General features: G+C 36.4%; 1 protein-coding gene and 1 long non-coding RNA gene across 9 annotated transcripts in view; both read right to left on the bottom strand.

Moving 5' to 3' along the window:
* Positions 1-8,195: 8,195 nt before the first annotated feature.
* On the bottom strand, positions 8,196-9,803 carry LOC127867845 (uncharacterized). Its single transcript, XR_008043678.1, has 2 exons — positions 9,590-9,803; positions 8,196-9,445 (listed from the first exon to the last, which is right to left on the bottom strand). It is a non-coding gene; the product is annotated as an uncharacterized LOC127867845 (long non-coding RNA).
* A 274-nt stretch (positions 9,804-10,077) lies between these two features.
* Positions 10,078-26,386, bottom strand: part of LOC127867843 (protein lifeguard 3-like) — a 47,155-nt gene continuing 30,846 nt past the window's right edge. The window contains exons 2-12 of one of the 8 annotated variants that reach the window (XM_052409336.1): positions 24,296-24,372; positions 23,652-23,890; positions 23,470-23,534; positions 22,106-22,165; positions 21,136-21,186; positions 19,919-19,958; positions 18,168-18,205; positions 17,230-17,317; positions 16,355-16,459; positions 15,356-15,403; positions 10,078-14,430 (exon numbers count right to left, since the gene is read on the bottom strand). In XM_052409336.1, coding sequence (XP_052265296.1) covers positions 14,284-14,430; positions 15,356-15,403; positions 16,355-16,459; positions 17,230-17,317; positions 18,168-18,205; positions 19,919-19,958; positions 21,136-21,186; positions 22,106-22,165; positions 23,470-23,534; positions 23,652-23,890; positions 24,296-24,359 — 945 coding nt within the window. In that variant the 5' untranslated portion in view covers positions 24,360-24,372 and the 3' untranslated portion in view covers positions 10,078-14,283. The other 7 variants (XM_052409341.1, XM_052409337.1, XM_052409338.1 and 4 more) reach the window with 7 other exon arrangements.

Here is a 26,386-nt window from a genome sequence, read left to right as displayed (position 1 = left end):
TCTGTGGATAGCAGACAAGAGAGAGAGGCGCCATGATCCAGACAGAAGTTAGGAAGTCGGAAGAACACACGAGACAAGCTAGAGCGGTAGAAATGGGAACACAGGGAGTATGTACAACATGGAATACAACTGACAGGAAATTGACCTTTGATGACATCTGGAAGTATGACTCCATCAGGCTTTCCATTCTCCTTAGGTCAGTCCATGATATCATACCACCATCCGCAAACCTCTGCCGTTTGGGACTCATACCAGACCCTAAATTCCAACCGTGTGACCGTCCCGGCACTCTAGAACATGTTCTTTCTTGCTGCCCTACAGCTCTGTCACAAGGAAGATACAGATGGCGCCACGACAACGTCCTTAGATAGGTGGCTGACTAGCTGGAGCAAGACAGGAAAAAGGAACGCAGTAACCCACCGCGACACCAGATGATTAACTACGCCGGGTGAAAATGAACAGAGACAGCCGACTCAGAAAACCTCAATCCTCCGAGGCGCAACCGGATGGAGCATGAAGGTTGACCTTGACAACAAGCCGGTCTTCCCAAGTATCGTGCAGACAAACCTTAGGCCCGACATCGTGGTGTGGCCAGAGGCAGGGAAACGGTTCATCATAATCGAGTTAACTGTACCTTGGGAAACCAGATGCGAGGAGGCCTATGAGAGGAAAAATTCCAAGTATACAGAGCTGCTAGAAGCTTGCAACCAAAGAGGCTGGCGTACTTGTTTGTTCCCCATAGAAGTCGGCGCTAGAGGGTTCTGTGCACAATCCGTGTGCCGACTGATGTCAGAAGTCGGTTCCGGTTCTACTGGCAGGGATAGACAGCGGACTATAAAGAAACTAAGAACTTGGAAGAAGTAGAATTATCGACATTCACACCGAAGCTACGGTGGCCCCGCCCTCCCGAGATGTCCATAGTTCAGGGGCGAAACATTGACGACGGAGGGACGCCATGTTGAAAATGAATGTCGATCAGCAATACACAACCACCCTGGAACCTGAGTCTACAGAAGTTCATGGGTGGGTCTGATACTGTATTCAACTAAAAAATAAAATAAAAAAGATATGTCACGTTCAAACCAAGAAAGAACTTTACACAAATCAAAATCGGCTGTTTTTGCACATTACATTTTCAGACTGTTTTCATTGCAATTCTTTCTATAGTCTCCAACGCTTGCATATTTCATGGATATAGTAGTGAACCTTCACCTATTATTATCCTTTCAATATCTCTAAGAGATAAAACCTGAACGCCAGCCTAAAGTGTAAAACATGGTTTCTAGTAAAATATTATGATATTTAGAGAGTATAGTCCTACATGGCTCGATTATTTAGTATATCGTAACATATAACACAGAACAAGTCGATAAACCAAAGTTTCTCGATCTCTCTAAGAGATAACACCAGAACACCAGTCTAAAGTGTAAAACATGGCTTCGAGTAAAATATGATAATTTTTTAGAGAGTATAGTCCTACATGGCTTGCGCAAACACAATGAAAAAAGAGAGGCTATGCATGGAAGGAAATGCACATACTTCTCTATCATTCATCGCATGCTTACCGCAATATGACCCAGCTCAATTCCAACTAAGATATATGGCTGATCCTAGCCTAAAGCGAACCAAACACATACTTCTTTGGCACTAGTGGCATGCCCAAAAAGAAATCAAATACTGTGTCTGATTTACAGCCTTCGTGCAGCGTCTTTACGGTGCAGGCACGCTCACAACGCTTTAGAGCAAACCAAAGTGTTGCTTTGGCATTCCTACATCATACACCGTCATCAGTTGCACAACAGTCTCCAGCAGACTCATGTCCATCCGCATCTCGGTGAGACATCACAACATCACAATAATCCAGATCTACGTACCAACAGTTGACTTTGAAAACGAGAAAATTGAACAGCTATATATGAAGAATAAGAGCGAAATGGTCAGGTCCCCTAGCAAGACATCCTAATTGTCCAAGGCGACTTGAACGCCAAGGTTTGACTAGACGCTTACCTAGACTTGCCAGGGACAGTAGGTAGATTAAGCATAAAAACACCAACATCAGAGGATTTAGACTTATTGAGTTCGCCAGAAGTCACCAACTCACACTTACCAACACGCTGCGTCCACGTAACCGCCCAAAACAGCTTCCTAGCATGCTCCCAATCGGCAAGTACACAACAATATCGATTTCATACTGGCACCAGAACGGTTAAAGTCCGGCATCAACAAGGCGACAAAAATGCGTTTTTGTCATGGAAATCGGCAGTTACCATGACTTAGTGCTCAAGCTGAAGTTACATAGCAAGCGCATCACCAGGAACCCTCGCGTTAGACTTGACTTGGAGAAATGGAAAGATCCAGTGATAGCAGTGGCATTTTAAGCACAGATAGGTGTCAAGATTTGTAACCCTGAACATCTTAGACAATGACATCGAAACCATGAACAACAACAAGACTGTCCTTCTGTTATCGACCGAGGAAGTTCTTTGGATAGATAGGAGGAAGAGAGCGTCATTAGTGACAACCTTGCGAGCTGATTAAGCACGGAGGAGAGGCAGCGACGTTAGCAATTACGACATTATGCCAACAGATCTGGGTGGAGAAGAAGTGGCCTAAGGAGTGGACCCATTCACTGGTCACCCCCCCCCCCATACCGAAAAAGGGCAACCTCAAGTTGTGCGAGAATTACCGCAACATCAGCCGCATAAGTAATCCCAGCAAGGTCATGATACGCACCATCCTCAATTGATTGCAAAGGAAGGCCGATGAACTGGTGGCCGCAGAGCAGACTGGATTCAGAGCTAGGCGGAGCACAGTGGAACAGATCTTCAACTGCAGCAGAGTCATGATTTAGAAACAATTGCAACACCAACGTCAGCTCTTCCACAAAGTCATCGACTTAAAGATTGCTATATACAGGGTGTGACACGTCATGTCATTTTATGAGATGATTCAACATTGATGAAGGGCTGGTGCAAGTCATCCAAGAACTCTACGGAAACACCAACAGCGCAGTACTTCTCAATGGACAGCAGGTGGACTTCTTATAGACATCAGTAGGGGCTGTCAGGGCTGTCAGATCTCTCCCGTACTGTTCAACATTATCTTTAAGAAGAAAATGCAGGAGACTCACTATGCCAACCATACTTCTATCGTCATCAGTGGAAGACCCATCTCCAAGTTGAGATTCGCTGATGGCATTGATCTCATGCGGGGCACTAGCAGTGAACAGTGCAGACATCACTATGACCGGCGAAAAGCTGGAAGAAGTGACCAGCTTTAAGTATTTGGGAGCAAACCTGTCAAAAGATGGTACCAGAACCGCTGAGGTCCGAATAAGAATTGCCACGGCAACCGCAGCGATGACCAAACTGAGCAGGTTGTGGACAAGCAGTTCAATCAGCTTCCACACCAATTGAAGGCTCTACAAGTCCCTGGTAATCTACATCCTATTGTACGGCTGCAAGATCTGTCCGCTTCACGGACACAAAACGCAGGATAAATACATTTGAACACAACCGTCTCCAAAGAGTGCTCCGCATCTCCTACACGGAGAACATGGCCAACAGGTACGCCCTGAACATGACTGCAACACTTGTTGGTCCACAGGAGCCCCTACTGGCGACCGTCAAATGACGAAAGATGTCTTGGCTTGGACACGTCACCAGGCAATACAGTCTGTGCAAGACTGTTTTCCACAGCACGCTAGAAGGAGATCGCCGTCGAGGCCGTCAGAAGAAAATCTGGTAAAACAACGTGAAAGAGAGGACATCCCTTCCAATTGATGAAATACTCACAGCAGCACACACCAGAAACTGGAGGAGGATTTCGGCATCGTCGTCTTTCATTTCCCCCAACAGCCAGAAAGGTCAAGGAAATGACGTTGTGGATGATTGCTCATCCCCAGCGCGAAATGCAAATTCGTAGAAAAGACGACGTCTGTGAACTTCTCCAAATGATCGCCGCGACATTGCGTTCTTTCGAATCTCATGTCGCACCAAAGCGTTTCTACGGTATTTCTAGCGACAGCACACGGCGACCATGGGTATTCAGCTTATTTTTTTTTAAACGCAGTGGAAGCGCCGCGCAAACTTAACTCTGGCGTGATTGTGGTTTAAAGTGCAAGAACACTTTTTTGGAAAAAAAACTTTAAAGGGGCCTTTTCACAGATTTTGGCATGTTTTGAAGTTTGTCATCAAATGCTTTATATTGATAAATATAAACATTAAATTTTAAAAGTTCCAGTAAAAAATCTAAAATAAAATTTAAAAAAGGAAAAAAAGTAGCCCGCAGCAGGGCTCGAACCAGTGACCCCCGGAATCCTGAAGTAAAAACGCATTAGCCAACTGAGCTATCCTGCCAAGCATACATAAGTTGCGTATTTTATACGTTAGATAAGCAATCTTCGTAGTTTCACAAATTTAAACGACAACAACAGAACTCTCCAAATTATTCAATAGTTTCGCGTTGCAACGCTTTATAATTTTTAGGTTTTTAAATCGTCAAAAGATGCATATAATGGCTATAATAGACCATGGCAAATGTTCAGTAATACTGTTTCCTCACAAATATCATAACTAAACCGAAAATTTGCGAATCTGAAACAACTTTTTTCAATTTAGTCAATTTACCAAACCGTGAAAAGATCCCTTTAATGTTCACAGACGCATATTAGGAACATGATTGTTTGTGAAATGACAACACATAGTAAATACGCCGCAATGAGCTATAATAGGCTTTATTTTCTTAAACATATTCGAATGGTTTCTGATTTCTGCATTTTCGTATTAACGGGTTTAAAGGTCGCCATCATGAGAACACGCCACAACGACAAGGGCGAAACAAAATCGTAATTATGTATAGGCAAACCACATGTAGTTAGCGTGTGGCTAGGATATTAATTAGTGAAAACATCATTTTGAATAAAAACTATTCAAATTATAAAAAAATAAGCTTCTCTGAATAAAAATTTCACCATCAAATATATATAACAAGGTATTTAACTCGAAATGACCCGAAAACAGGGTGCATCGCTTTGAATAGCCATTACTTCATCAATTTTGCAGCGATTTACATGAACTCGGTCTTATTCAATGCAGAAATGAATTTCCTTTATGGAAATGTGCATATCTTGCAATATTTGTACAAATACTGGGTCAAATTTTAAGAAATAACACGATGCACAACTCGGGTAACCTACTCGTCATCGATAAGACCCGATCCAAAACTGAAATATTTACGGAGTAAAGGGCATTTTCCCTGCAAAGTTCACGGACCTCGATACCATAATTCAATAATACGTATGAAAAAAACATTCTTACTGTTATCGCCGTTATATTATGCTTCAAAGCCAACTCTCCAGCGCCATTTGAAACCTTTGTTTACATACATTTCAACTGGCAGACATTTTAAACACACGAAAATTTTCATTGGTCCAACGCGAAGGTGTGTCTTTACTCTTTGAAGATTTCATACTTGAATCGGGTCTAATCGATGGCGAGTAGGTCACGCGAGTTGTGTATCGTGTTATTTCTTAAAATTTGACCCAGTACTTAAAAAATGGAAGATATGTACATTTCCAGACTGGAAATTCATTTTTGCGTAGAATAAGACCAAAATCGCTACAAAATTGATATAGTAATGGCTATCAAAGGATTTACCCTTTTTTCGTGTCATTTCGAGTTGAATACCTTGTTATAATTATATACCTATTTGATAGTGAAAATATTTTTTTCAGAGAAGTTGATTTTTCGTTGTACTAGTAATTTGATTATTTTCCATTCAAAATGATGTTTTCACTAATTAATATCATAGCAACACGCTAACCACCTGTGAGGCAAACTTGCTGTTGTTCTGTCGGGTATTTTTGTGTGTCTAAAGGTCTCCAACACGCCTACACAAGATAGCGAAAATAATAACGGCAAAAACGACAAAAAGGGACAAATGTAATAATCGTCGCCTTTTCTGGCGAATAACGTAATAACTTTCGGACACTTTGAATTTTCGGACACCCCTTTTTGGCAAAAATAATGGTTTTGTGTGGCTCTAACGGTTTTCTTCAATAACTTATTACTCTTAATTTTCGGACAGTATATTTTACGTCGATATTTGACCAGATATCTGCCCTCTTTTCGGTTTCACCTCGATCACGCGTTAAAAAAAAATCCGCTCTTGTAGTTCTGGCGAGTTCTCTTGTTGGCGGACTTACATCAAACGCGACAATACGCCAACACGAAAATACAGAAATCAGACAAAAATGCGATTATGTTCAAGAGATACTATATATATATATATATATATATATATATATATATATATATATATATATATATATATATATATATATATATATATATATATAAAACGCGTACGGCAGCTTGCTTATAAAAAAAGCAAAGTAAAGCCAGTATTCGTTACTTAGGCGATTTCGTTGGAAAGATAATAATAATCATCCTCATCATCCTCAATCTCTTGACCGTATGGCCGGTGGGGGAAAATGAGGGACGACGATACAGAAACCCGCCTCCAGTCAGGTCTGTTGTGTGCTGCTGAGAGTAATTCATCCATGGGGAGGGATGACCAGTCTTTTATATTGTCCATCCAGCTTTTCTTCTGACGGCCTCGACGTCGACCTCCTTCTGGCGTGCCCTGTTAAACAGTCTTGCACAGAGAGTCGTGCTTGACGTGTCCAAACCAAGCCAGCTTTCGGCGTTTGACGGTCGCCAGTAGGGGCTCTTATGTTCCGGACGTACTCCTTGGTCTTGTGCTCCGTGTAGGAGATGCCGAGTAGTCTTGAGACATTTTTGTTCAAATGCATGTATCCTGCGTTCTGTGTTCGCGTGAAGGTCTCGCAGCCGTATAGTAGGATGAAGACTACGAGGGACTTGTAGAGCCTGTACTTGGTGGCAAAGCTGATGGAACTGCTTGTCAACAACCTGCTTAGTCTGGCCATCGCTGCGTTCGCCATGGCAATTCTAATTAGGACTTCAGCGGTACTGGTACCATCCTTGGACAGGGTTGCGCACAAGTACTTGAAGCTGGTCACTTCTTCTAGCTTCTCGTCGTTCATGGTGGTGTCTGCACTGGTGTTGGTCGTGCTGTTCACAATGATCTTCAACTTCTCCGTGCTGACCTCCATCCAGTATGCTCCTGCTCGTTCAGTCTGTTGGCGAGATCTTACATTCTTGTATAACATATTTGCAAACCATACAGCAACTATAATCCGAATTGGTAAACATACTATTTTCAATCACTATTCTTCTAGAAGTCTAAGCGCAAACACAAAACCTTGATGTTCACAATTGTGTTCATAAAGATCTGACGGCCTCTCTTTTAAGTTCACCAATCTCAGATGACGTTATCATAAATTCGAGTAGTATTAAACAGTTGAATCATGAAAAATCCCTTGAAAATGACGGAATTGAAGCGCAGTTAAGCATCCTATTGCCCATATTCTAACCATACTTTTTTACTTTATCGTGGATTGTACTCTGATACATGAAAATACAATATATGCTTAAAAATGTATAAGATATTGACTAGTAGCAAATCATACCAGGAAAATACTACTATTTTAAAAGCCATTTCACTTGAATTAAATTTAAGTAACCTTCAAACTTGATACTATCGGGCGCCTGAATCAATATCAATGAAACAGCACTTGACTCGCTAGTGGCACAAATAATCGTTCTTTACTGAAACAAGGGCTGTTTGTAAAACATGCATGCCCTCCATATGGGCTCTCCGTTGTAGTGACAGCCATTGTGTGAATATGTTTTTTGTCACTGTATGTCAATGACCTGTGAAATGTATCCAATTAATAGTGCAAAAACCAATCAGGACATATACTAATCAATTATATCCATTATATGATCGAGTCTTTGATTTTTTGGATTCCTTTCACACATTTTGACTTATTTGACAATATGTGAAACGTGCACACAATTTGTTATGTTTTATTTATTAATGGTAATGAAACATGTTATTTATAGCAGTTAACTCCCCTAGTCAATGACCACCATAGATAGCAATGCAATCTGATTAAAAATAGCCAAGGCTAGTGTTGTGTATTGGGCAAATGTATATAAGTGCAACTTGACCACATGACCAGTATCATGTGTTTACCACACACAGAAGTCAGTTATGTAATAGACCATTAATTCCACTCCCAACTTTGGCCACTTGCCAAGATACTGACCAGTATCAGATGGGGTTGTGAAACTGTGTAAACAGTGAACACCAGTCCATGTAATACTGGCCTACCACTTGTACTAGTTGATTTGGAGTTAATACAGTAATGCATGTACAAATGAGACACTAAGCCTAAAAGTTAATTATATGTGCCTCTGAAAACTAACCAGACGAGTGGGTTGAAATTTACAATCTTTACTTGGCATTTGAGGAAATCTGAACTCTCAGGGTTTGGATAGAACATCCCCAAATTAACTTTTCTTTACACTGTTGTTATTTTTGTTCAATACATAAATATTAACCTAACTTTACAAATCCTGTACAGTAAAGGAAACTAAATCTAAGTTGATATTTTAATATGCTTGATCCTATTTATGTATTAACATTGTTTTATACATACAAACTGTGTTGCTGTTTTTCAATTAACAAGCAGATTAAAAATTAATTATATTTTTATGTATAATTTGAATTGACAAAATTAAATGCAAGTTGCGTAGCAAGAATTACATGTTTGATTTATTGTCAGTGAATCGTGACATTTTCTCAATGTTTCAGACCACCAGTTTGTCAAAGCTATCAACCGCTTGGATGGTCAAGCTAAATAGAATTGACCCAGCAAATCACAACTGTCCTGTTGCCATATAATATTACATATCATATTACATTGGTTTTTTAAATGTTGAATTCTCACGTCATTTCCATAAACATAGTATTTACTGGCACAGAAACAAAGGCTTATACATCATTATGAATTAACATGTGTCAAAAATTCAATTTGTAAGTCTCTTTACTGGACAGTGTGAAAACAGAATAAACTAGTGACCTGAAAATCAATAGGGGTCATCTGCGAGTCACGATCAATGTACCTATGAAGTGTCATGATCCTAGGCAAAAGCGTGCTTGAGTTATCATCCAAAAATCATTTTACTATTTTGGGTCACCGTGACCTTGACCTTTGACCTTGTGACCTCAAAATCAATAGGGGTCATCTGCGAGTCATGATCAATCTACCCATGAAGTTTCGTGATCCTAGGCATATGCGTTCTTGAGTTATCATCCGAAAACCATTTTACTATTTCGGGTCACCGTGACCTTGACCTTTGACCTAGTGACCTCAAAATCAATAGGGGTCATCTGCGAGTCTTGATCAATCTACCCATGAAGTTTCATGATCCTAGGCGTATGCATTCTTGAGTTATCATCCGGAAACCATTTTACTATTTCGGGTCACCGTGACCTTGACCTTTGACCTAGTGACCTCAAAATCAATAGGGGTCATCTGCGAGTCATGATCAATCTACCCATGAAGTTTCATGATCCTAGGCTATGCATTCTTGAGTTATCATCCGGAAACCATTTTACTATTTTGGGTCACCGTGACCTTGACCTTTGACCTAGTGACCTCAAAATCAATAGGGGTCATCTGCAAGTCATGATCAATCTACCCATGAAGTTTCATGATCCTAGGCGTATGCGTTATTGAGTTATCATCCGAAAACAATTTTACTATTTCGGGTCACCGTGACCTTGACCTTTGACCTAGTGACCTCAAAATCAATAGGGGTCATCTGCGAGTCATGATCAATCTACCTATGAAGTTTCATGATCTTAGGCGTATGCGTTCTTGACTTATCATACGACAACCACCTGGTGGACGGACCGACCGACCTACCGACCGACCGACCGACATGAGCAAAGCAATATACCCCCTCTTCTTCGAAGGGGGGCATAAAAATAAGGTTCTTGACCTGTAGGAGAAAGCGACACTTCCACACTCGACCCTAAATATACTTAAAAATACTGTAAAGGATGGCTTAGTGGCAGCATCAAAGAGTATAACCGCTTTTAGGGGTGAATATCTACAAGATAATTAACTACAATTACTAGACGTATTCTTTATGTATATGTATTTTATTGACAACAAAAAACCACATGTACATGATAATCAAACATGAAACAATTAAAAAATAGTAAACACAACAATTGAAATCAAGATTTAATGCTAAGTGTTGCCAGCCACTATGAAACCAACATACCAGCCCAAGCGTTTGAAACAAAAGTAGTTTGACTTTTTAACTCATAGGTCGATAGTTATTTAAGATAATCATATCCTTGGGGTTACTTTTACATAATACAAATTCTTTACTAGTATGTGGGGATACAAACGTTTTTAAACACACCATACATTTTGAATGAAACCATTATTAAATAACCATAATAGACAGTCGCAGTGACTTACATAAATCCTAATTAAATTATTGTGATACAATAGAAATGGAAAAAATATATTGATTTTAATATTTTGTAGATGAACATTATTAGAATCCAAATACATATAGCATGATCATTTACAATATGAAACATGTGAAAACAACAATCAAGAACAACATGACAGTAAACATGCATCCTACTAGTGGAGGAATCTAAACAGTTAAATCCAATTAAAGTTTATGTGAAAATTAAACAGCGGAAAAATACAATACACAGTCAGAGCTCCAGATAAGATACGAATCTGCGTATTTACGCATTGAAAAATGAAAAAAACGCTTTAAAAATCGGCCCGGTAAATAACATTACGCAATACAAATCTTGGTACGTATTTTGATCAATTATAATGTGTAACCTGTTTAAGCAATAATCCAGTTGAGTGTTTAGTATAAGTTAACCTTTGAATCAAAAGTAAGTCAATCAAAAGAACCTTGTGGTTGTGTCTATTTGGATACACAATAAATTGTGACACAGATTCAACCGGATCCAACCTAGCCCTAACCCTTTACGACAAGCCTTAGTTGTATCCAATATTACAAAAAACGGATCCATTCTAGACTCTACGGTTCTAGGTTCGAAAAAGGGGCGTTTCTAGCAAACAGCGCCTCCTGCAGCAAGTAACTGTATATAACAATATGTCAATAGGGATAAATTTTGTGATGCTTCTAGAATTGTTAAAATAATTTTAAGCGATCTCATTGTTGAAGAAGTTTAAAGTTAACTTACATAGACCTCAGGCAGTGTGACTTTATTTTCAATTGCACCAGCAGTGCCATAACTTAGTTTAATTGCAAAATGACGTTTGTGTACTATATATGAAAACTATATGCAAGAGAGACCCAATCAAAAGAGAGATACAACGCATGCAAGTTGAATATTTTAAATAAAGTCTGTTCATATCAATTTCATCATTTAAAATTTATTATGTTTGCATTTATTAATAAAAAATTATAATATTTCTAGATTAAACACGTCATGTACTATGTAAGTTTTCCATGAAAATGAAAAAATACCTCTCAGTATTCCGAAATATTCTTTATGGCTGAAACAAAGAAGTAAAATACCCTTTAACAATAATATCAGGGGGTAAAATACCCTTAAGACTAAATCCTTATCTGGAGCTCTGTACACAGTAATAAAGCTCTTGTCAAATACCATACAAATAATTAATTTTGTAATTTGCAATTATTGAATGTTCAAAATATATTAAAATATAAATTGGAATTTGTCAGTTCTGGCATTTGATTATATAACAGATGACAAAATTGACCGCATTTATATATAAGGTGGATGCATTAGAAAGGTTTACATGTGTGACTGTCACTTGATTAAAAAAGATTGAAGCAATATATAAATAAAGAAATCGTACCTAACAGAGCACAAAAGTCCAACAAATAAAATGTGCTGTACAAAACAACAGGTTAAGATTATGATATGAAAAATGTGTTGTATTATTCAACAGGGTCTGTTTATGTTCTCATTTTTGAATAACATCTTCATACCTTTATCAAATACTGTTATGCCCTAAAGTTGGATTTCTATAAAATTCTTAAACTGTCAGTATACAAACAAACACATGACCTCAAAACAAGTCAAAATACATTACTAACAATCACACTAATTATATAAACAAGAGTGCCAACATGGCCCCGAGTTGGTTACCGTCATTTTAAGAGACCATTTAATAAAAAACACTTTCAACAAAAGCCAAAATTGTTGGATAAATATACCTTTTTTTTTACAAAACAACATATTTTTTTAGAATGTAGTAAAAAGTTATCAAAGGAATTTCAAAAAAACATTTAAACATTTACTTAAAAGTGGTTGCAATATAAGGAAAACTGCTATATTTCTTTCCTGAGAGGCTGTTTTTAGGAATCAACCGAAGCATGGTTGAGATTCTCCCAATGAACATCTGTGTGAAACTAGTGGTTGCATACAAGATATTAAAATTAGTCCTTGTTTAATCACAGTGTCTAGACATTCAAATTAAACTGTTCTGTTAAAGGACCATACCAGGAATGTGAACGTTCCAGAAGTAAAATGTTGCCAATATATATTGGTAACATCCAGAATGGCTCACACTAGAGCATTTTGCTCTCATTTGATATACAAAAACATGCATTTTACTTATTTCTATTTGAGCAATAACCTTTTGTAATGTTTAAATATTTTGTTAACAGGTTTTGTAATGCAATCTAACAAAAGACTCTAAATGGGTCACATACACTTTTTTTAACTTCTTTGTTTCGTTAACAGGTTGTAAGAATAACTGTCTGGAGTGGGAGAAAGTTAATATTATTATATAACTAAGAACAATAAGAAAAGAGACTAGAAAGGCACACTACAATACAAAGTGTTCCACAAAAATCAGCATCTTAATTTTTGGTAACATTTATTTAATAACAAAATATTAAGACATTTCATATTACAAAGCAATTGTATGCTTGGAATTTGCTATTACACATATATACTTTGATATTATGTTTATATGTTATATTCTCTTATACATATGTTTATATGTTATATGTTAAATACTCTTATATAAATCTATTATGTTTATCATTTCATGCAAACAATAGTGGATGCTTGTCTAAGCTATCAACATGATGAAAAATAACTGGATTCTTCTAACACTAAATAAATGTGCCATTATTTTAAAAATTAAAATATCCAATTATAATATTAGTAATATAAACATGAATATATAACACAAATTCAACAAAAATTGGACCCCAGCTGATAAACAAGGCATGGTATTGTAATGCGCATGGGGGGGGTTAGAGGGTTACGGTTAGGGTTAGGGTTAGTGTTAGGGGTCGGGTTAGGATTAGCCTTAACCCATACCTTAACCCTAACCCGACCCCTAACACTAACCATAACCCAGGGTTATCTCCCCTATACCATGCCTGGCTCATTGTAATTTTCCTCTTCCCAATAAACAATACATTACCTAAGACTTCGCTGTCTTTATAATGTAGTCTAGTGTCAATCAGTAAGTGACAAGACAAAATGCTGAAGTTCTTATAATAAGCAAATATTTTGTTCATAACATGGCTATACAAAGGGCAATAGTTTTTGCTTTGGTGAAAATGGTAAAAACAAGGCATATACACAAATAAAACCAGACAAATCAACATTTACTATAACCATGAAAACTACCAGTATGCAAAATAAATTTCTTACAGAATATGTAACAAAACAACAACAAATAAGTAATCAAACTACAACAAGTGAAAATCAATACTTGTAATTTATCAAATATTTTGTGAAGTGTTTTTCCTCGTTTTGTCAGCTCTAAAAATCACATCCTGTTTATAATGCCTTGTATTTTTTTAACTTATTCATACACAAATGCTGTGATTAAGTTTTTTTGGAACTAATTATTTAAATAAATAAATAATCCTCAACTTACAGTATTTCTATGATAAAAAATGTTCAGTAAAGATTTCAACAGTGTGCACATATTTATGTTGTTGTTTTTTCATTTGTGTCTTGACTTGTTCTGTTGTAATCTGTTGTAAAGATGACCAGCATGTCATCTCTGTTAACAATGCTCGCACCAATCTGCACTATGCTAGTATTTAAACAGCTCTTAAAGCAATTAGTCCAGTATAAAAAAATTACGGCAAAAAATGCAAAGTCGGAAATATTTCATTTGATGGATGTTAGATAACTGGTAAAAAAATAAAATAATTATACTCCTGTAACAGTTCATTTTTAAATATCCTTCAGAATAAAAAATACCAAAAACTAAAACCAAATTATTTTTTTTCCACGAAGCTTTGTGAATACAGGCTCCCAGAGCTGCCCAAGCCCAAAGGCCCACTAGTTCTTGCTACCAAAGAGGGAGAGGATGATAAGGAACAGGTAGACGACGTCGAGGTACAGCTGAAGGGCCCCGTACACATACTCTTCCGGGCTCAACTCATGCTTGCGACCGCCCACAATCATCTGGGTATCGTATATCAGGAACTGCAAGCAGAATAACAAGAACTAATGCATGAATGCATTTGTTAAAAGAAACAGTAAGTAAGGAACTGCTAGCAGAATAAAATAACTTAAGTTTTAATATATTTAATTAGAAAAACAATCATATTAGATTACATTTCATTACATTATCCAGCATTACATTATCAAGTTGTTTTTAAAACTTAAGATTCACATTTTTTCAAATAATTTGGTACCAGTTAAGAAAATATTGATTGGAATTGTAATATTCTCTGGGCACATTTGGCTAAAAATTTCCTTTTGCCAATTTTACAGTTTAACAAATTCTTGTAATTAAGGCTGCAATAAGGATTAAAATAAAGACCAAGTCTAGAAAAATAAAATTTTCATCAGCTGAAATTGTGCAACATTTTTAACTATGTTATATAGTCCACTAGGACACATGTCTCATACCAGGGAGAAGAGCAGCGCTGCCAGACCTCCGTACACACAGTGCAGGATCTGTAAATACATACCAGGGAGAAGAGCAGCGCTGCCAGACCTCCGTACACACAGTGCAGGATTTGTAAATACATACCAGGGAGAAGAGCAGCGCTGCCAGACCTCCGTACACACAGTGCAGGATCTGTAAATACATACCAGGGAGAAGAGCAGCGCTGCCAGACCTCCGTACACACAGTGCAGGATCTGTAAATACATACCAGGGAGAAGAGCAGCGCTGCCAGACCTCCGTACACACAGTGCAGGATCTGTAAATACATACCAGGGAGAAGAGCAGCGCTGCCAGACCTCCGTACACACAGTGCAGGATCTGTAAATACATATCAGGGAGAAGAGCAGCGCTGCCAGACCTCCGTACACACAGTGCAGGATCTGTAAATACATACCAGGGAGAAGAGCAGCGCTGCCAGACCTCCGTACACACAGTGCAGGATCTGTAAATACATACCAGGGAGAAGAGCAGCGCTGCCAGACCTCCGTACACACAGTGCAGGATCTGTAAATACAGCACGAACATATGAGTCAGGGAAATCCAGGCTTAATGCACATTAACTGCATTTTTGCAGATGAAAGTGTTATCCCTGATTAGTCTGTGCGGATTTCAAAGCCTAATCTGGGATGACACTTTGAGAACATGCATTAAGACTGGTTTTCTCATAAATCAGGCTCATATATAAAGGAACCGCTGCACAGAGGTACGCCATATGGAACTAATAATTATTCGGGATTATTCTCTATGTATGATTAGTAGATACATAGTGTTTATGTAATGCATGTATTAGCAAATGACAGGATAACCTGACATACAATATTGTAATACATTTGTATAAGCAACTGTCTTATAACACTGTCTACTTATTATTCGGATGGGTGGCTACGAGCCACGACCCAGTTTTCTGCTTTATATTGGGCGTTACAGTGTACAACTCCTGCACAACTTGAACACATTTATCATAATAACAATTCTTTTTTTAAATCAGCAGTTAAATCAAATAATTATATTTTCCACATACATAACAACAATCATTGTTTTAATTAGAAAGTATAATACTCACTCATAAAATATAAATTAATTTTGGATCTGTTGCTACACTTATTTACAGTTAAAAGCAAGTCTTTTTGTCTATAAATTCATAAAATATAGTACAAGTATTTCCTTTAACAACTTTAATTCTACTTATTCAAAATGCATGCAAGTACAGAAATTTGTTGATAAGTGGTAGTCGCTTAGTAAAGGGATCCTGGATTTGAGGCCTAAAGCCCCCCAAAATTGTTGAAGCATTTTCTTTTGTTTTTGGGGTCTCATGCCATTAAAATATATTAAATGCAAAAAAACATAGCTAACACAATAACTAATTGCATAATTTTCTCTTCATTACATCTAAATACAAGTTTTTACTAGGGAGCTTTGTTACTATGGGCATAAGATTACAAATGAAGAGCGTACATAGTTTGGTCCCGAAGTGGCGTAGACGATGATGCAGGAGAGGCCGAAGAACAGGAGGACCATGCAGAGGGCAAACAGCAGCCCGGAGCACATGGTGAAGTCAATCTGAAACATTAATGTACCAACACTACAGGCTGGACTGGGTTTTTTTCAACTGAAATCTTCTCAGTCTACAAAATATACAGGTTAAAATTGTTGAAAGAATTCATAAAATATAAGACAGCTATACACTGTGCAGCACTTATGACATCAAGTTGTATTCAACTCATGACAACAAAATTGTATCCCATTGTTGACTACATATTGTATTCCACTGTTGAACACAACTTGTATCCCACAATTGACTACAAATTGAATCCAGCGTTAACGACAAATTGAATACAAAAAACTGTACCCCAATTTTTACCACATATTGAATCCAACTGTTGACTACAAATGATTACCCACTGGTCACACCAAATTATATCCAACTGTTCACCACAAATGTAATCCCAATTTTGACCACAAATTGTACCCCACTGGTGACCACAAATTATATCACACTGGTGACCACAAAGTGTCTCCAACTACAGAAAACAAATTGTTTTCAACGTTTGACACAAATATAATCCCACTGTTGACCACTAACGATATCCCACTGTTGACCACCAATTAAGTCCCACGGTTGACCACATATTGAATATCACTGAGCTTTTGCATATAAAGAAACTATATAATTAACTATTCTTTAAACTGCATTTTCCCACATTGTTAACTGAAAGTGGTCCATCAAAATCCATTTATGCAAAGTTGAATTGAAAAATATTCCAGTAATGCTGCTATGGAACAGAAACTTGAATAAAATTAAATTCAAATCATATATCTAACCCACGTACCTTTGTTTGAATGGCAAACAGCGACAGAGAGAGGCAGACAAGGCCCGTGATTCCAGCAGCAACCAACACACTCTTTGTTTCATAGAACCTGAGAGGTAGAAGATATGCATGCAATTATTGTAAATTAATAACATACCAGTGTATAGACAATATGGTGAAAGCTTTTGTTTAAATTACAGAAAACTCTTATGACAAGTTGTTGAGATTTTTTTTAAAGTATGCAATTAATACAACAATTTAGGAAATTGACAGATTATCAAATGATTTCTGTAGAATTATAAACCATTCAATGTGTTAGATCAAGTGCTTCATATTATTTGATAAATTCTATTGCTCTACCGTTCATAATTTTTTGTTATGCGTAGCACAAACATTTGGACAGAAGAACAGACCGAAAAGGGCAAACCAAAAAAACGGCCTCTAGGTCTACCAGCAGACAAAATCAGGTTTTACGCTTTTCACTGTATCCCCTACCAAGAGATAGTTTTACTCAAAATAAATTATGAATATCAAGTGTTTTGAACTTTTGTGCAGAAATAAACACAGATAATGTAATTATTACCGTCACTCAAACACAGATTGATGATACTGTGTGATAAATGCTTCACACAATATACAACTTCGACACATTTAAACATGTTTCTTTCAAACAAGCATCTTTACAGCAAAGCGCTGCCTGATCATATAATGGAAACACCCTGTGTGGAAATATCATAGCTACCCCGATTAACATTTTTGTCACAAATTTAAGCGGGCTAATGAATTTTACACCCGTGAAGCAGGTGAATAAAACCACAAGGATTGGCCTACAATTCCTATGATGTCAATGTTTTGTACAACAATTTTAAAGCTCTGCTACAAACTCAATGATGCATTGACACATATTCCACCTAGCAGTTGACTATTTTGAAAATTTCAACAACAGCAGTTACACTTACGAGCTGATAGTTGCCACCATGTAGGTGAACACCAGTGTCTGAAATACAGAATCAAACACGAAGTCAATAAAATGTCATACTTAATCATTGTGTATAAAATAATCAAAAGAAGCATCAAATTTGGTTTCATTTACTTATCATGATTTCAGATAAAATGTTGCATCTACTTTCAAACAGCCCTTTGACTATTATAAATATGCAAATAAGTACTGTTTTCAACTTCATGGGGAATATCACCATAACATGAAATGAGCCTCTGGGATAATAGGGTTTAATGCATGTGCTTAAAGTTTCATCTCAAGTTAGCTTGCGCAGTCAACACAGGCTAATCAGGGACGACACTTTCTTCCCTTATAGAGCTTTTCATTTAAAGGAAACGAAAATCCAGTCCTAGCTGAGTGCATAGGCTAGACTGGGACAACACTTTACCCACATGGATTAAGCGCCATTTTCCCAGAGCACAGATCAAACTAGAGCTTTGTCACAGATGTGAGGAATACCCCCACATGCCGCATTGACACATAATATTTTGCATTTTGCATCTTCACAAAAAACAGCAGAACATGCTCAATTTTTAAAACGCACTAAGTGACCCCTTGACCTAGTTTTTACCCATAAAGGCCGATGTTCTAACTTGACCTTAAGATCATCTCCATAAAACTTCTGACCAAGTTTGGTGAAGATCGGATGTAAACTACTTGAATTAGAGAGCGGACACCATGCTGAATGTTTAAAACGCACTAAGTGACCCCGTGACCTAGTTTTAGGCCCGGAATGGCCCATGTTCAAACTTGTCCTAGAGATCATTTAGATAAAACTTGTGACCAAGTTTGGTGAGGATTGGATGAAAACTACTTGAATTAGAGAGCGGACATCATGGTGAGGTTTAAAACGCACTAAGATACCCTGTGACCTAGTTTTTGACCCGGCATGACCCATATTCAAACTTGACCTAGACATCATCTAGATACAACTTCTGACCAAGTTTGGTGAAGATTGGATGAAAACTACTTGAATTAGAGAGCGGACAACATTGTGATGTTTAAAACGCACTAAGTGACCCTGTGACCTTGTTTTGACCCGGTATGACCCATATTCAAACTTGCCCTAGACATTAGCAAGATACATCTTCTGACCAATTTTGGTGAAGATCGGATAAAAACTACTTGTATTAAAGAGCGAACAAGATGGTGAGGTTGAAAACATAATAAGTGACCGCGTGACCTAGTTTTTGACCCTGCATAGACCATGTTCGAACTTGGCCTACACATCATCTAGTTACAACTTCTGACCAAGTGTGGTGAAAATCGGATTTAAACTACTTGAAATAGAGAGCGGACACCATGCTCAATGTGTAAAACGTACTGTGACCCTGTGACCTAGTTTTTGATCTGGCATGGCCAATGTTCGAACTTGGCCTTCAGATCATCTAGATAAAACTTCTGACCAAGTTTGGTGAAGATCCGATGAAAACTACGTGAATTAGAGAGCGGACGACATGCTGAATGTTTAAAACGCACTAAGTGACCCCGTGACCTAGTTTTTGACCGATCAAGGCCCATGTTCAAACTTGGCCTAGACATCATTTAGATACAACTTCTGACCAAGTTTGGTGAAGATTGGATGAAAACTACTTGAATTAGAGAGCGGACACTTAATACGGACCGACAGACCGACCGACCAACAAGTTCACTCCTATATACCCCCCTAAACTTCGTCTGTGGGGGTTAAATAATCTTAATTATACTCACGAAAAGTCCAAGACAGATGAAATTGCCAGGAGACTTTCGTCTACAACAAACATAAATATTTGTACTTGATTAAAGTGACATTGAAAATTATTACTCTTCACTTAATACACCACAAACTGAACATTTATTCATTTTTTACACCATTAACAGCTTATTGTATTCTTTCCTTACGGCAACTGGAGCAATAACCTGCAGTGATTATAAGCCCCACATAGTGCTTTGACAAAGACATTAAGCTTTGAGAAGCAGCCATATTCCATACAGGTGAGCAGTAATTTGACCCATTAAAGCTAAGTCGTTTAATAATTATTCAGTGCATTTGCAAGATACAGTTTGCACAAGCCTATTTTGACAATAAAACGTGGTATTCTGACCTCAAAGCTTTGATCCTGACTTTTAAAGTGACCACATTGATTTGCAAACGACACACTGGTGAACATTTGTATGGCGCTTTTTTATTAATTCAATACCGATGACAGAAGATAAGCTATTAGTATTTTGACAAGGAATTACTAAGGTTACCTTCATAGTATTACCTTCATCTTAATTATATTGTGGTTCTTGCATGCAACACACAATCAAATACAGGTGTACACATAATTTTAAAATCCTTAAAGGCATGACCAAATTATACATGTATACAAATAAGCCCTTTTTAAAATTCAGTGCTGATTTTTTCCTTTGACTTCAGAAGTGTGACCTTGACTTGAACAAATCCAAAAAGTTCTTTCACATAACACACATCTGATATGTTCATCAGCGGTATATTTAAACTTTTTGAAGGATGGTGATGGGAATCACTGACTGATTTTGATCACATGTTATAAAAAGTTTATTCACAGATGTTACAGTCCGCACATGTTTCAGGGCAGAATGACAGACCAAAAGACAGAGATGATAAAGAGTGAATCTAATACAGCCACCCCTACCTTTCGGCTGAGGGAATATTATTGAATTCAGTAAAATTTGTTGCACTTGCTGCAATATTGGTTGCATGAAAATTAATAAAATAATGTAAAACACATACATCATGAACATAAATCCATATCATTACACAAGTTTTACAATTGACAGATAACAAACTTTTTCTATGCAGTGCTAATTGAGATTTAACAATGGCAAATTTCGTTTACAAATTGACATAGCAAATTTTCAATTTCACTGTGAAAATCGACAAAATGTACCCATGTAGCCATGCCTGTCACAGTTAGTCTTACCTCACAGATGGGATGCAGATTAGCACAATGTAGGTCACCAAGAATGTGCCACTGAAATAACAAGAGATGTGTTTGTCAGAAACACAATGCCCCTTACTGCGCCGCATTGAAAGAAAATTTCTATTTATCATTTGGCAGGTATAGAAATCATCTCCCTTTAAAGGTTATTACTTCCCTTGAATTTTGTCCAATCCAACCGGGGGAGGGGACATAAGTCCACAGGTATGTAATGAACATCAAAGAAATTATAATTACATTGTATATCATTTAACAAAAATAATTGAAAAATCAATCATTTGGGTTATAAATAATCAAAATAATAAATCTGTACAGTAACTGTGAAAAGAACTTCAATTCTTGGTAAGGAAATATATAATATGAGATTTATAATTATATAATTACTTACCTTGAAAATAATTGTCTCTAACAAATCTCTATTTTTAGAAGCAAATAATTAAAAGCCACTACCGTGACTGTAGATTCACCACTCAAAATGTGCAGCTCCATGAGATACACATGCATGCCAAATATATCAACCTGCTATGTTCAATATTGAATAATTTTCTCCCTTTTTAAAGCTAATTACTTCCCTTAAATCTGTATTTTTTACCGTAGACCGTAAAGGATGACCTTGACCTTTTACCACAATGTGTTTGTCAAAAACACAATGCCGCCTACTGCGCTGCATTGATTTATTTAACGAAAATATATACGTGGGCAGGTCAGATAACTATGTCCATTTAAAGCTTATTACTTCCCTTGACTTTGTTTTTTCGACCCTAGACCTTGAAGAATGATGTAAACGTTGAAATTTCACCACTGAAAATGTGCAGTTCATGTGTGACGGACGGACAAGCCTTTGTTTGTTAATATGATTTGTTTTCATTCAATTCAGTCATTTGTATGTTGAAGTGGATTAGAAACACAAACTATGGTAATCTGGATTTCTTACCAGAACCACACTACTTACTAGGACACATAATAGACAATGCTGCCATTTGAAGACTGGACAAAGCCCTTGATTTCCTTCCTAAAACAGATATTGTGTATAATCAAAGGCACAAATAATCATATGCAAGAATAAAACATGAATATACAAAAACTAGGCAGCAACAAGTTGAGCCCTTTTCAACATTCTAGTAATTCTTGAACAAGTTGCACCATAAACATGTTTGACCTTTGACCTTTAGTGGGAACTTGAAATTTGCCCAAAGTCATGCATAGTTTTGAATCTAAAGATGAATAGTTACAGGGGCACTAAGCTGCTCTTTATTTTCACTAATCTTCCCTAAAGTACCACCAGGGTGACCTGAATTATCTTCCATGTGCCTCTTCTTAGATAGCATGCAGCTTTCTGCCCTCAAAATCAATGTCCTCCCAGAAAATTGAACCAGTTAGAAAGGTAACATAGATTGAAAATGTCTCTTTATTTAGACTCAAGATTGAATTGGCAGTGTCATTTGTTGAAGTTATCAGGGACACTTTGTCTTATGATGGTGAACAATTCGGTATTAAATTGTTAAATTTCATGATGATTGACAAAAGTTACTGTCCAGACAAGTTAGGGCAGACTTATGCATGCACATACACTTCACCAATGTGAAGCTTATCAAGCTTATTGCCAGCCTGCTGGAGAAAAACAATGGAAAGAACCAGGTTTCCTATTTGCCGGGAAGTTACCACCACATTCTTTTCCAGCAAATTTTAAAATCTTCATCCAACAAGACAGGGATGGAAATTAGTGGTTGCCCGTGAGCCGGGGGCCAGTACATTTTGGCCTGGGCAACTCAAATTAAAAAGTTTGTGGTCCAGCTGGGCAACTTGCTTTTAAGCTTGAAACAATTCAGTGCAATTAAACATTTAATGAAATTGGCAACTGTGAGTTAATAATTAGTTTAATAAAATTCATTTATTAAAGCCAATAAAATGATTTAACTCAGACTTATATTAGGACATAATACACATAAAATTTGTCAATTAAGCAATGTTGTTGTTTAGTTATCTTTTATTTTATATAAAGAAAGTCTTATATACACATGACACTACATGTACATAGAACTGGGCTTGTTAGTCTTTAGTTGGGCAACCAAAATACTAAAGATGGTGCCCGTTTGGGCAACCAGTTGTAAAGCATTAGTTTCCATCCCTGCAAGACATTGCATATATGATATGTTTGAAATAATATCCATAGATTCAATAAAGTATGTGGCTTATTATACTAAAATCAATGAAAATGCATGCATTGAACTGAATACTACTGTTTAAGTTAAATAATACGGTAACCAGATATACTGGTAACAATAAAATGCCCAGTCCTCCCAATATTTAACTTACGTGAAGGTGAAGAGGCAAACACAGCCAAAAGTGATCAGCAGCTGAGTGAAGAGAATCAGGTACACCTATAATAGAAAACAACCTTGTCTACATGTAAGTATAAGCAGCAAATTTGCCTTTTTTGTGCCAACCATAAATAACTTTTTGTAGTATCGTCTGACTCACAATAAGATCATTATTACCTTTCTGATGAATCCTCTCCTGACAGCCTTGTCTGAGAATGAGTTGGAGTCAAACAATACTGGTCCCTCAACGTCATCATGCTTAGGGACGTCATGGTGTTCGTTGGCGGGTGGGGACATATTGTAGCCCTGGGAAGGGTTATTAGGTCCATAGCCTGGTGGCTGATTGTAGCCATATGGTTGGTTGGAATATCCTTGAGGATAACCTTGAACTGGTGGTTGACCTTGGACAAAACCTACTGGTGGAGGGAAATGAAATATAGTGTTTTATGTTTTACTACATTTATGCACAGTTTTCAAAAATTGACTTGATTTTTGTTTGAAATACAATAATATTGCTGCAAAATTGATTAATTTTGTAAAATATAATAAAATTGGGCCAACATGTATACATATTATTTAAACCTAATAGGTTGAAAAAGGATTTTGTATGTGTAGGTTAAATATTTCCACACTTGAACTTCATACAGGTACTGGTGATGATAAAATGCACCTATTGGTCTGACAAAAAAATGTTGGACAGTTGTTAGTAAATTGACTGAGAACTCTCATTTCCTCTACACTATATAAGGTATTACCAATAACTAAGGTTATTTTTGTTTTTTCATCTACATTAAATAGACTTACTATCCTTGGTAACTTACCTTGATCAGGTGGGTATGCCCCAACATCACTGTAAGATGGCGGAGGTACGTTCTTAGATGTCATTTTGATGACTCAACTGCATCCAAACAAAATGTAAAGATTAATTTTTGGTTTTAAATTATTGTTGAATTTGCAACACACACTTTCGTCAAAGCTACATGTTCATAGTATCTTTTTAGGATAAAGAACATTACAAAGCAATCACCAGTGAATCCCATCCATTTTAATATCATTACATAATAAAATTAATTTCCCGTTAATTGGAGCTATAATTTAAATATCATCCCAAATTGTGTGAGTCCATTCAAGTAATTGTGTCATTTTTGTGATATATGAATACTACTGAAAAATGAACCTCTAAATACACAATCGTTTCTACACTTGGTGGGTATATTATATATGTGAGAAAAACACTATGCAAATATTATTTTTCCATAAAACATGTGCATTTAACTACACAAGTCATATATTTCATTCATTCATCTAAATGATGTATTGTTTAAGTTCTAACTATAAGTGGACAACAGCCAGATTTTTGCTTTCTTACAATGCCTGCATAACATAATTGTTAAACCAAAAGTAAACATATTCTTCACTATGATGGAAAATGTGTTACTTTAAAAGTAAAAATGTTTGTATTTTGATACATAGCCTGATATGTTACATTTTTGTACTTTGGAAAGATATATTCCATATTATTTGCTTCAAATAACTGTATTAATTTTTTGTACATGTACGTACTTACTTCAAAACAAAACCAATGTGTAAAAGCTAAATTTTCTATTTCAAAATTTTAATATATTTAATGCTTTAATGTTAAGTAAAATCATACAATGATGGCTCTTGTTTTGTTAAATCATAATATCATATATCATGTAAATGAAATTACAAAAAGTCATCAGTTTACTTTTTGTGAGTTTGCCTTTAAAGGGACTGTCAACCACGAATGAAGAAAAAATAAAAGTTCTAAAATACCGTATTTTTTACAATTTTTAGTTTATATTGATTAAACTATCACGACTGGTATATAACATTACTTGAAAAAAGTTCATATTTTCAGTATATTCGATAATATAATTTCACGATGTGAAATTGAAAGTACATCGCGAAAATAGGTGACAGAGCGATTAACACACTATAAATAACGCAAGTAGATTGATCATTATAAATATATAATATATATACAATTCACTTTGCATGCACAATTTGCATTCCTGTGTTTACCACGTGTCGATGATGATCAATCCACTGACATTATTTATAGTTAACTGGTAGTTTATACCTGGTAGACATACCCAGTAAAATTTATTACCAACTATACTGAAATATGAAAATTTAACAACTTTTTTCAAGTAATGTAGTATACCGGTCGTGATATTTTAATCAATTATAACTAATAATTGTAACAAATACGGTATTTTACAACTGTTCTGTCCTTCGTAGTCGTGGTTGACAGATCATGTTCTGTTGTAACTACAACTCTTCATAAATCCATAAATTAAAGCTTTTTTCGGCTGATTACTTAGCTGTTATTTGGTCATATTTCCATTTTAGAAAAATATATATTTCTAAATCCCGTCCCAAATTCAAAATTGATGATTTGACTTTCAAAAATTTGGAAACAGAGGTGTTAAGTATAGAAATTAAGATTTTGAAGTTGTAAAATCCATTTAACTTTTACTTAAAATCCATTTTACTTAAGCTTATCTTTGTGTTTAGTGTTTTTGTTAAGTGATTTATCCATACATATTCAAAAGTTATCAATCAATAAACAGTGGTCCAGCTAGGATTTAAAAAGGGCAGAGGGGGGGGGGGCTATTTTTAAAAGTTCTTTTTCATGCGCGTAGTATGTTTTAATAGGGCACCTTCAACGCACGGTCGTACAAGGAATGCTCCCTGTTGCATATTAATTTTTATATTATTAATAATTGTTAGAATATATTATCTCCATTATTATTACACCATGCAAATAAAATGTAAATAATGGGAAGTTACTTAATAACAATGTAATATTATATTTATATATTAAAATATGTCTAAAAATCATAAAAAAATAAATAAATAAAAGGGCAGGGCAGGGCCTTGGAAGG

The sequence above is a fragment of the Dreissena polymorpha genome, chromosome 2 (assembly GCF_020536995.1).
Source record: "Dreissena polymorpha isolate Duluth1 chromosome 2, UMN_Dpol_1.0, whole genome shotgun sequence".
Taxonomy (NCBI): Eukaryota; Metazoa; Mollusca; class Bivalvia; order Myida; family Dreissenidae; genus Dreissena; species Dreissena polymorpha.
The sequence above is the reverse complement of the archived record's forward strand: the minus strand, read 5'-3'. Positions and strand labels throughout refer to the sequence as shown.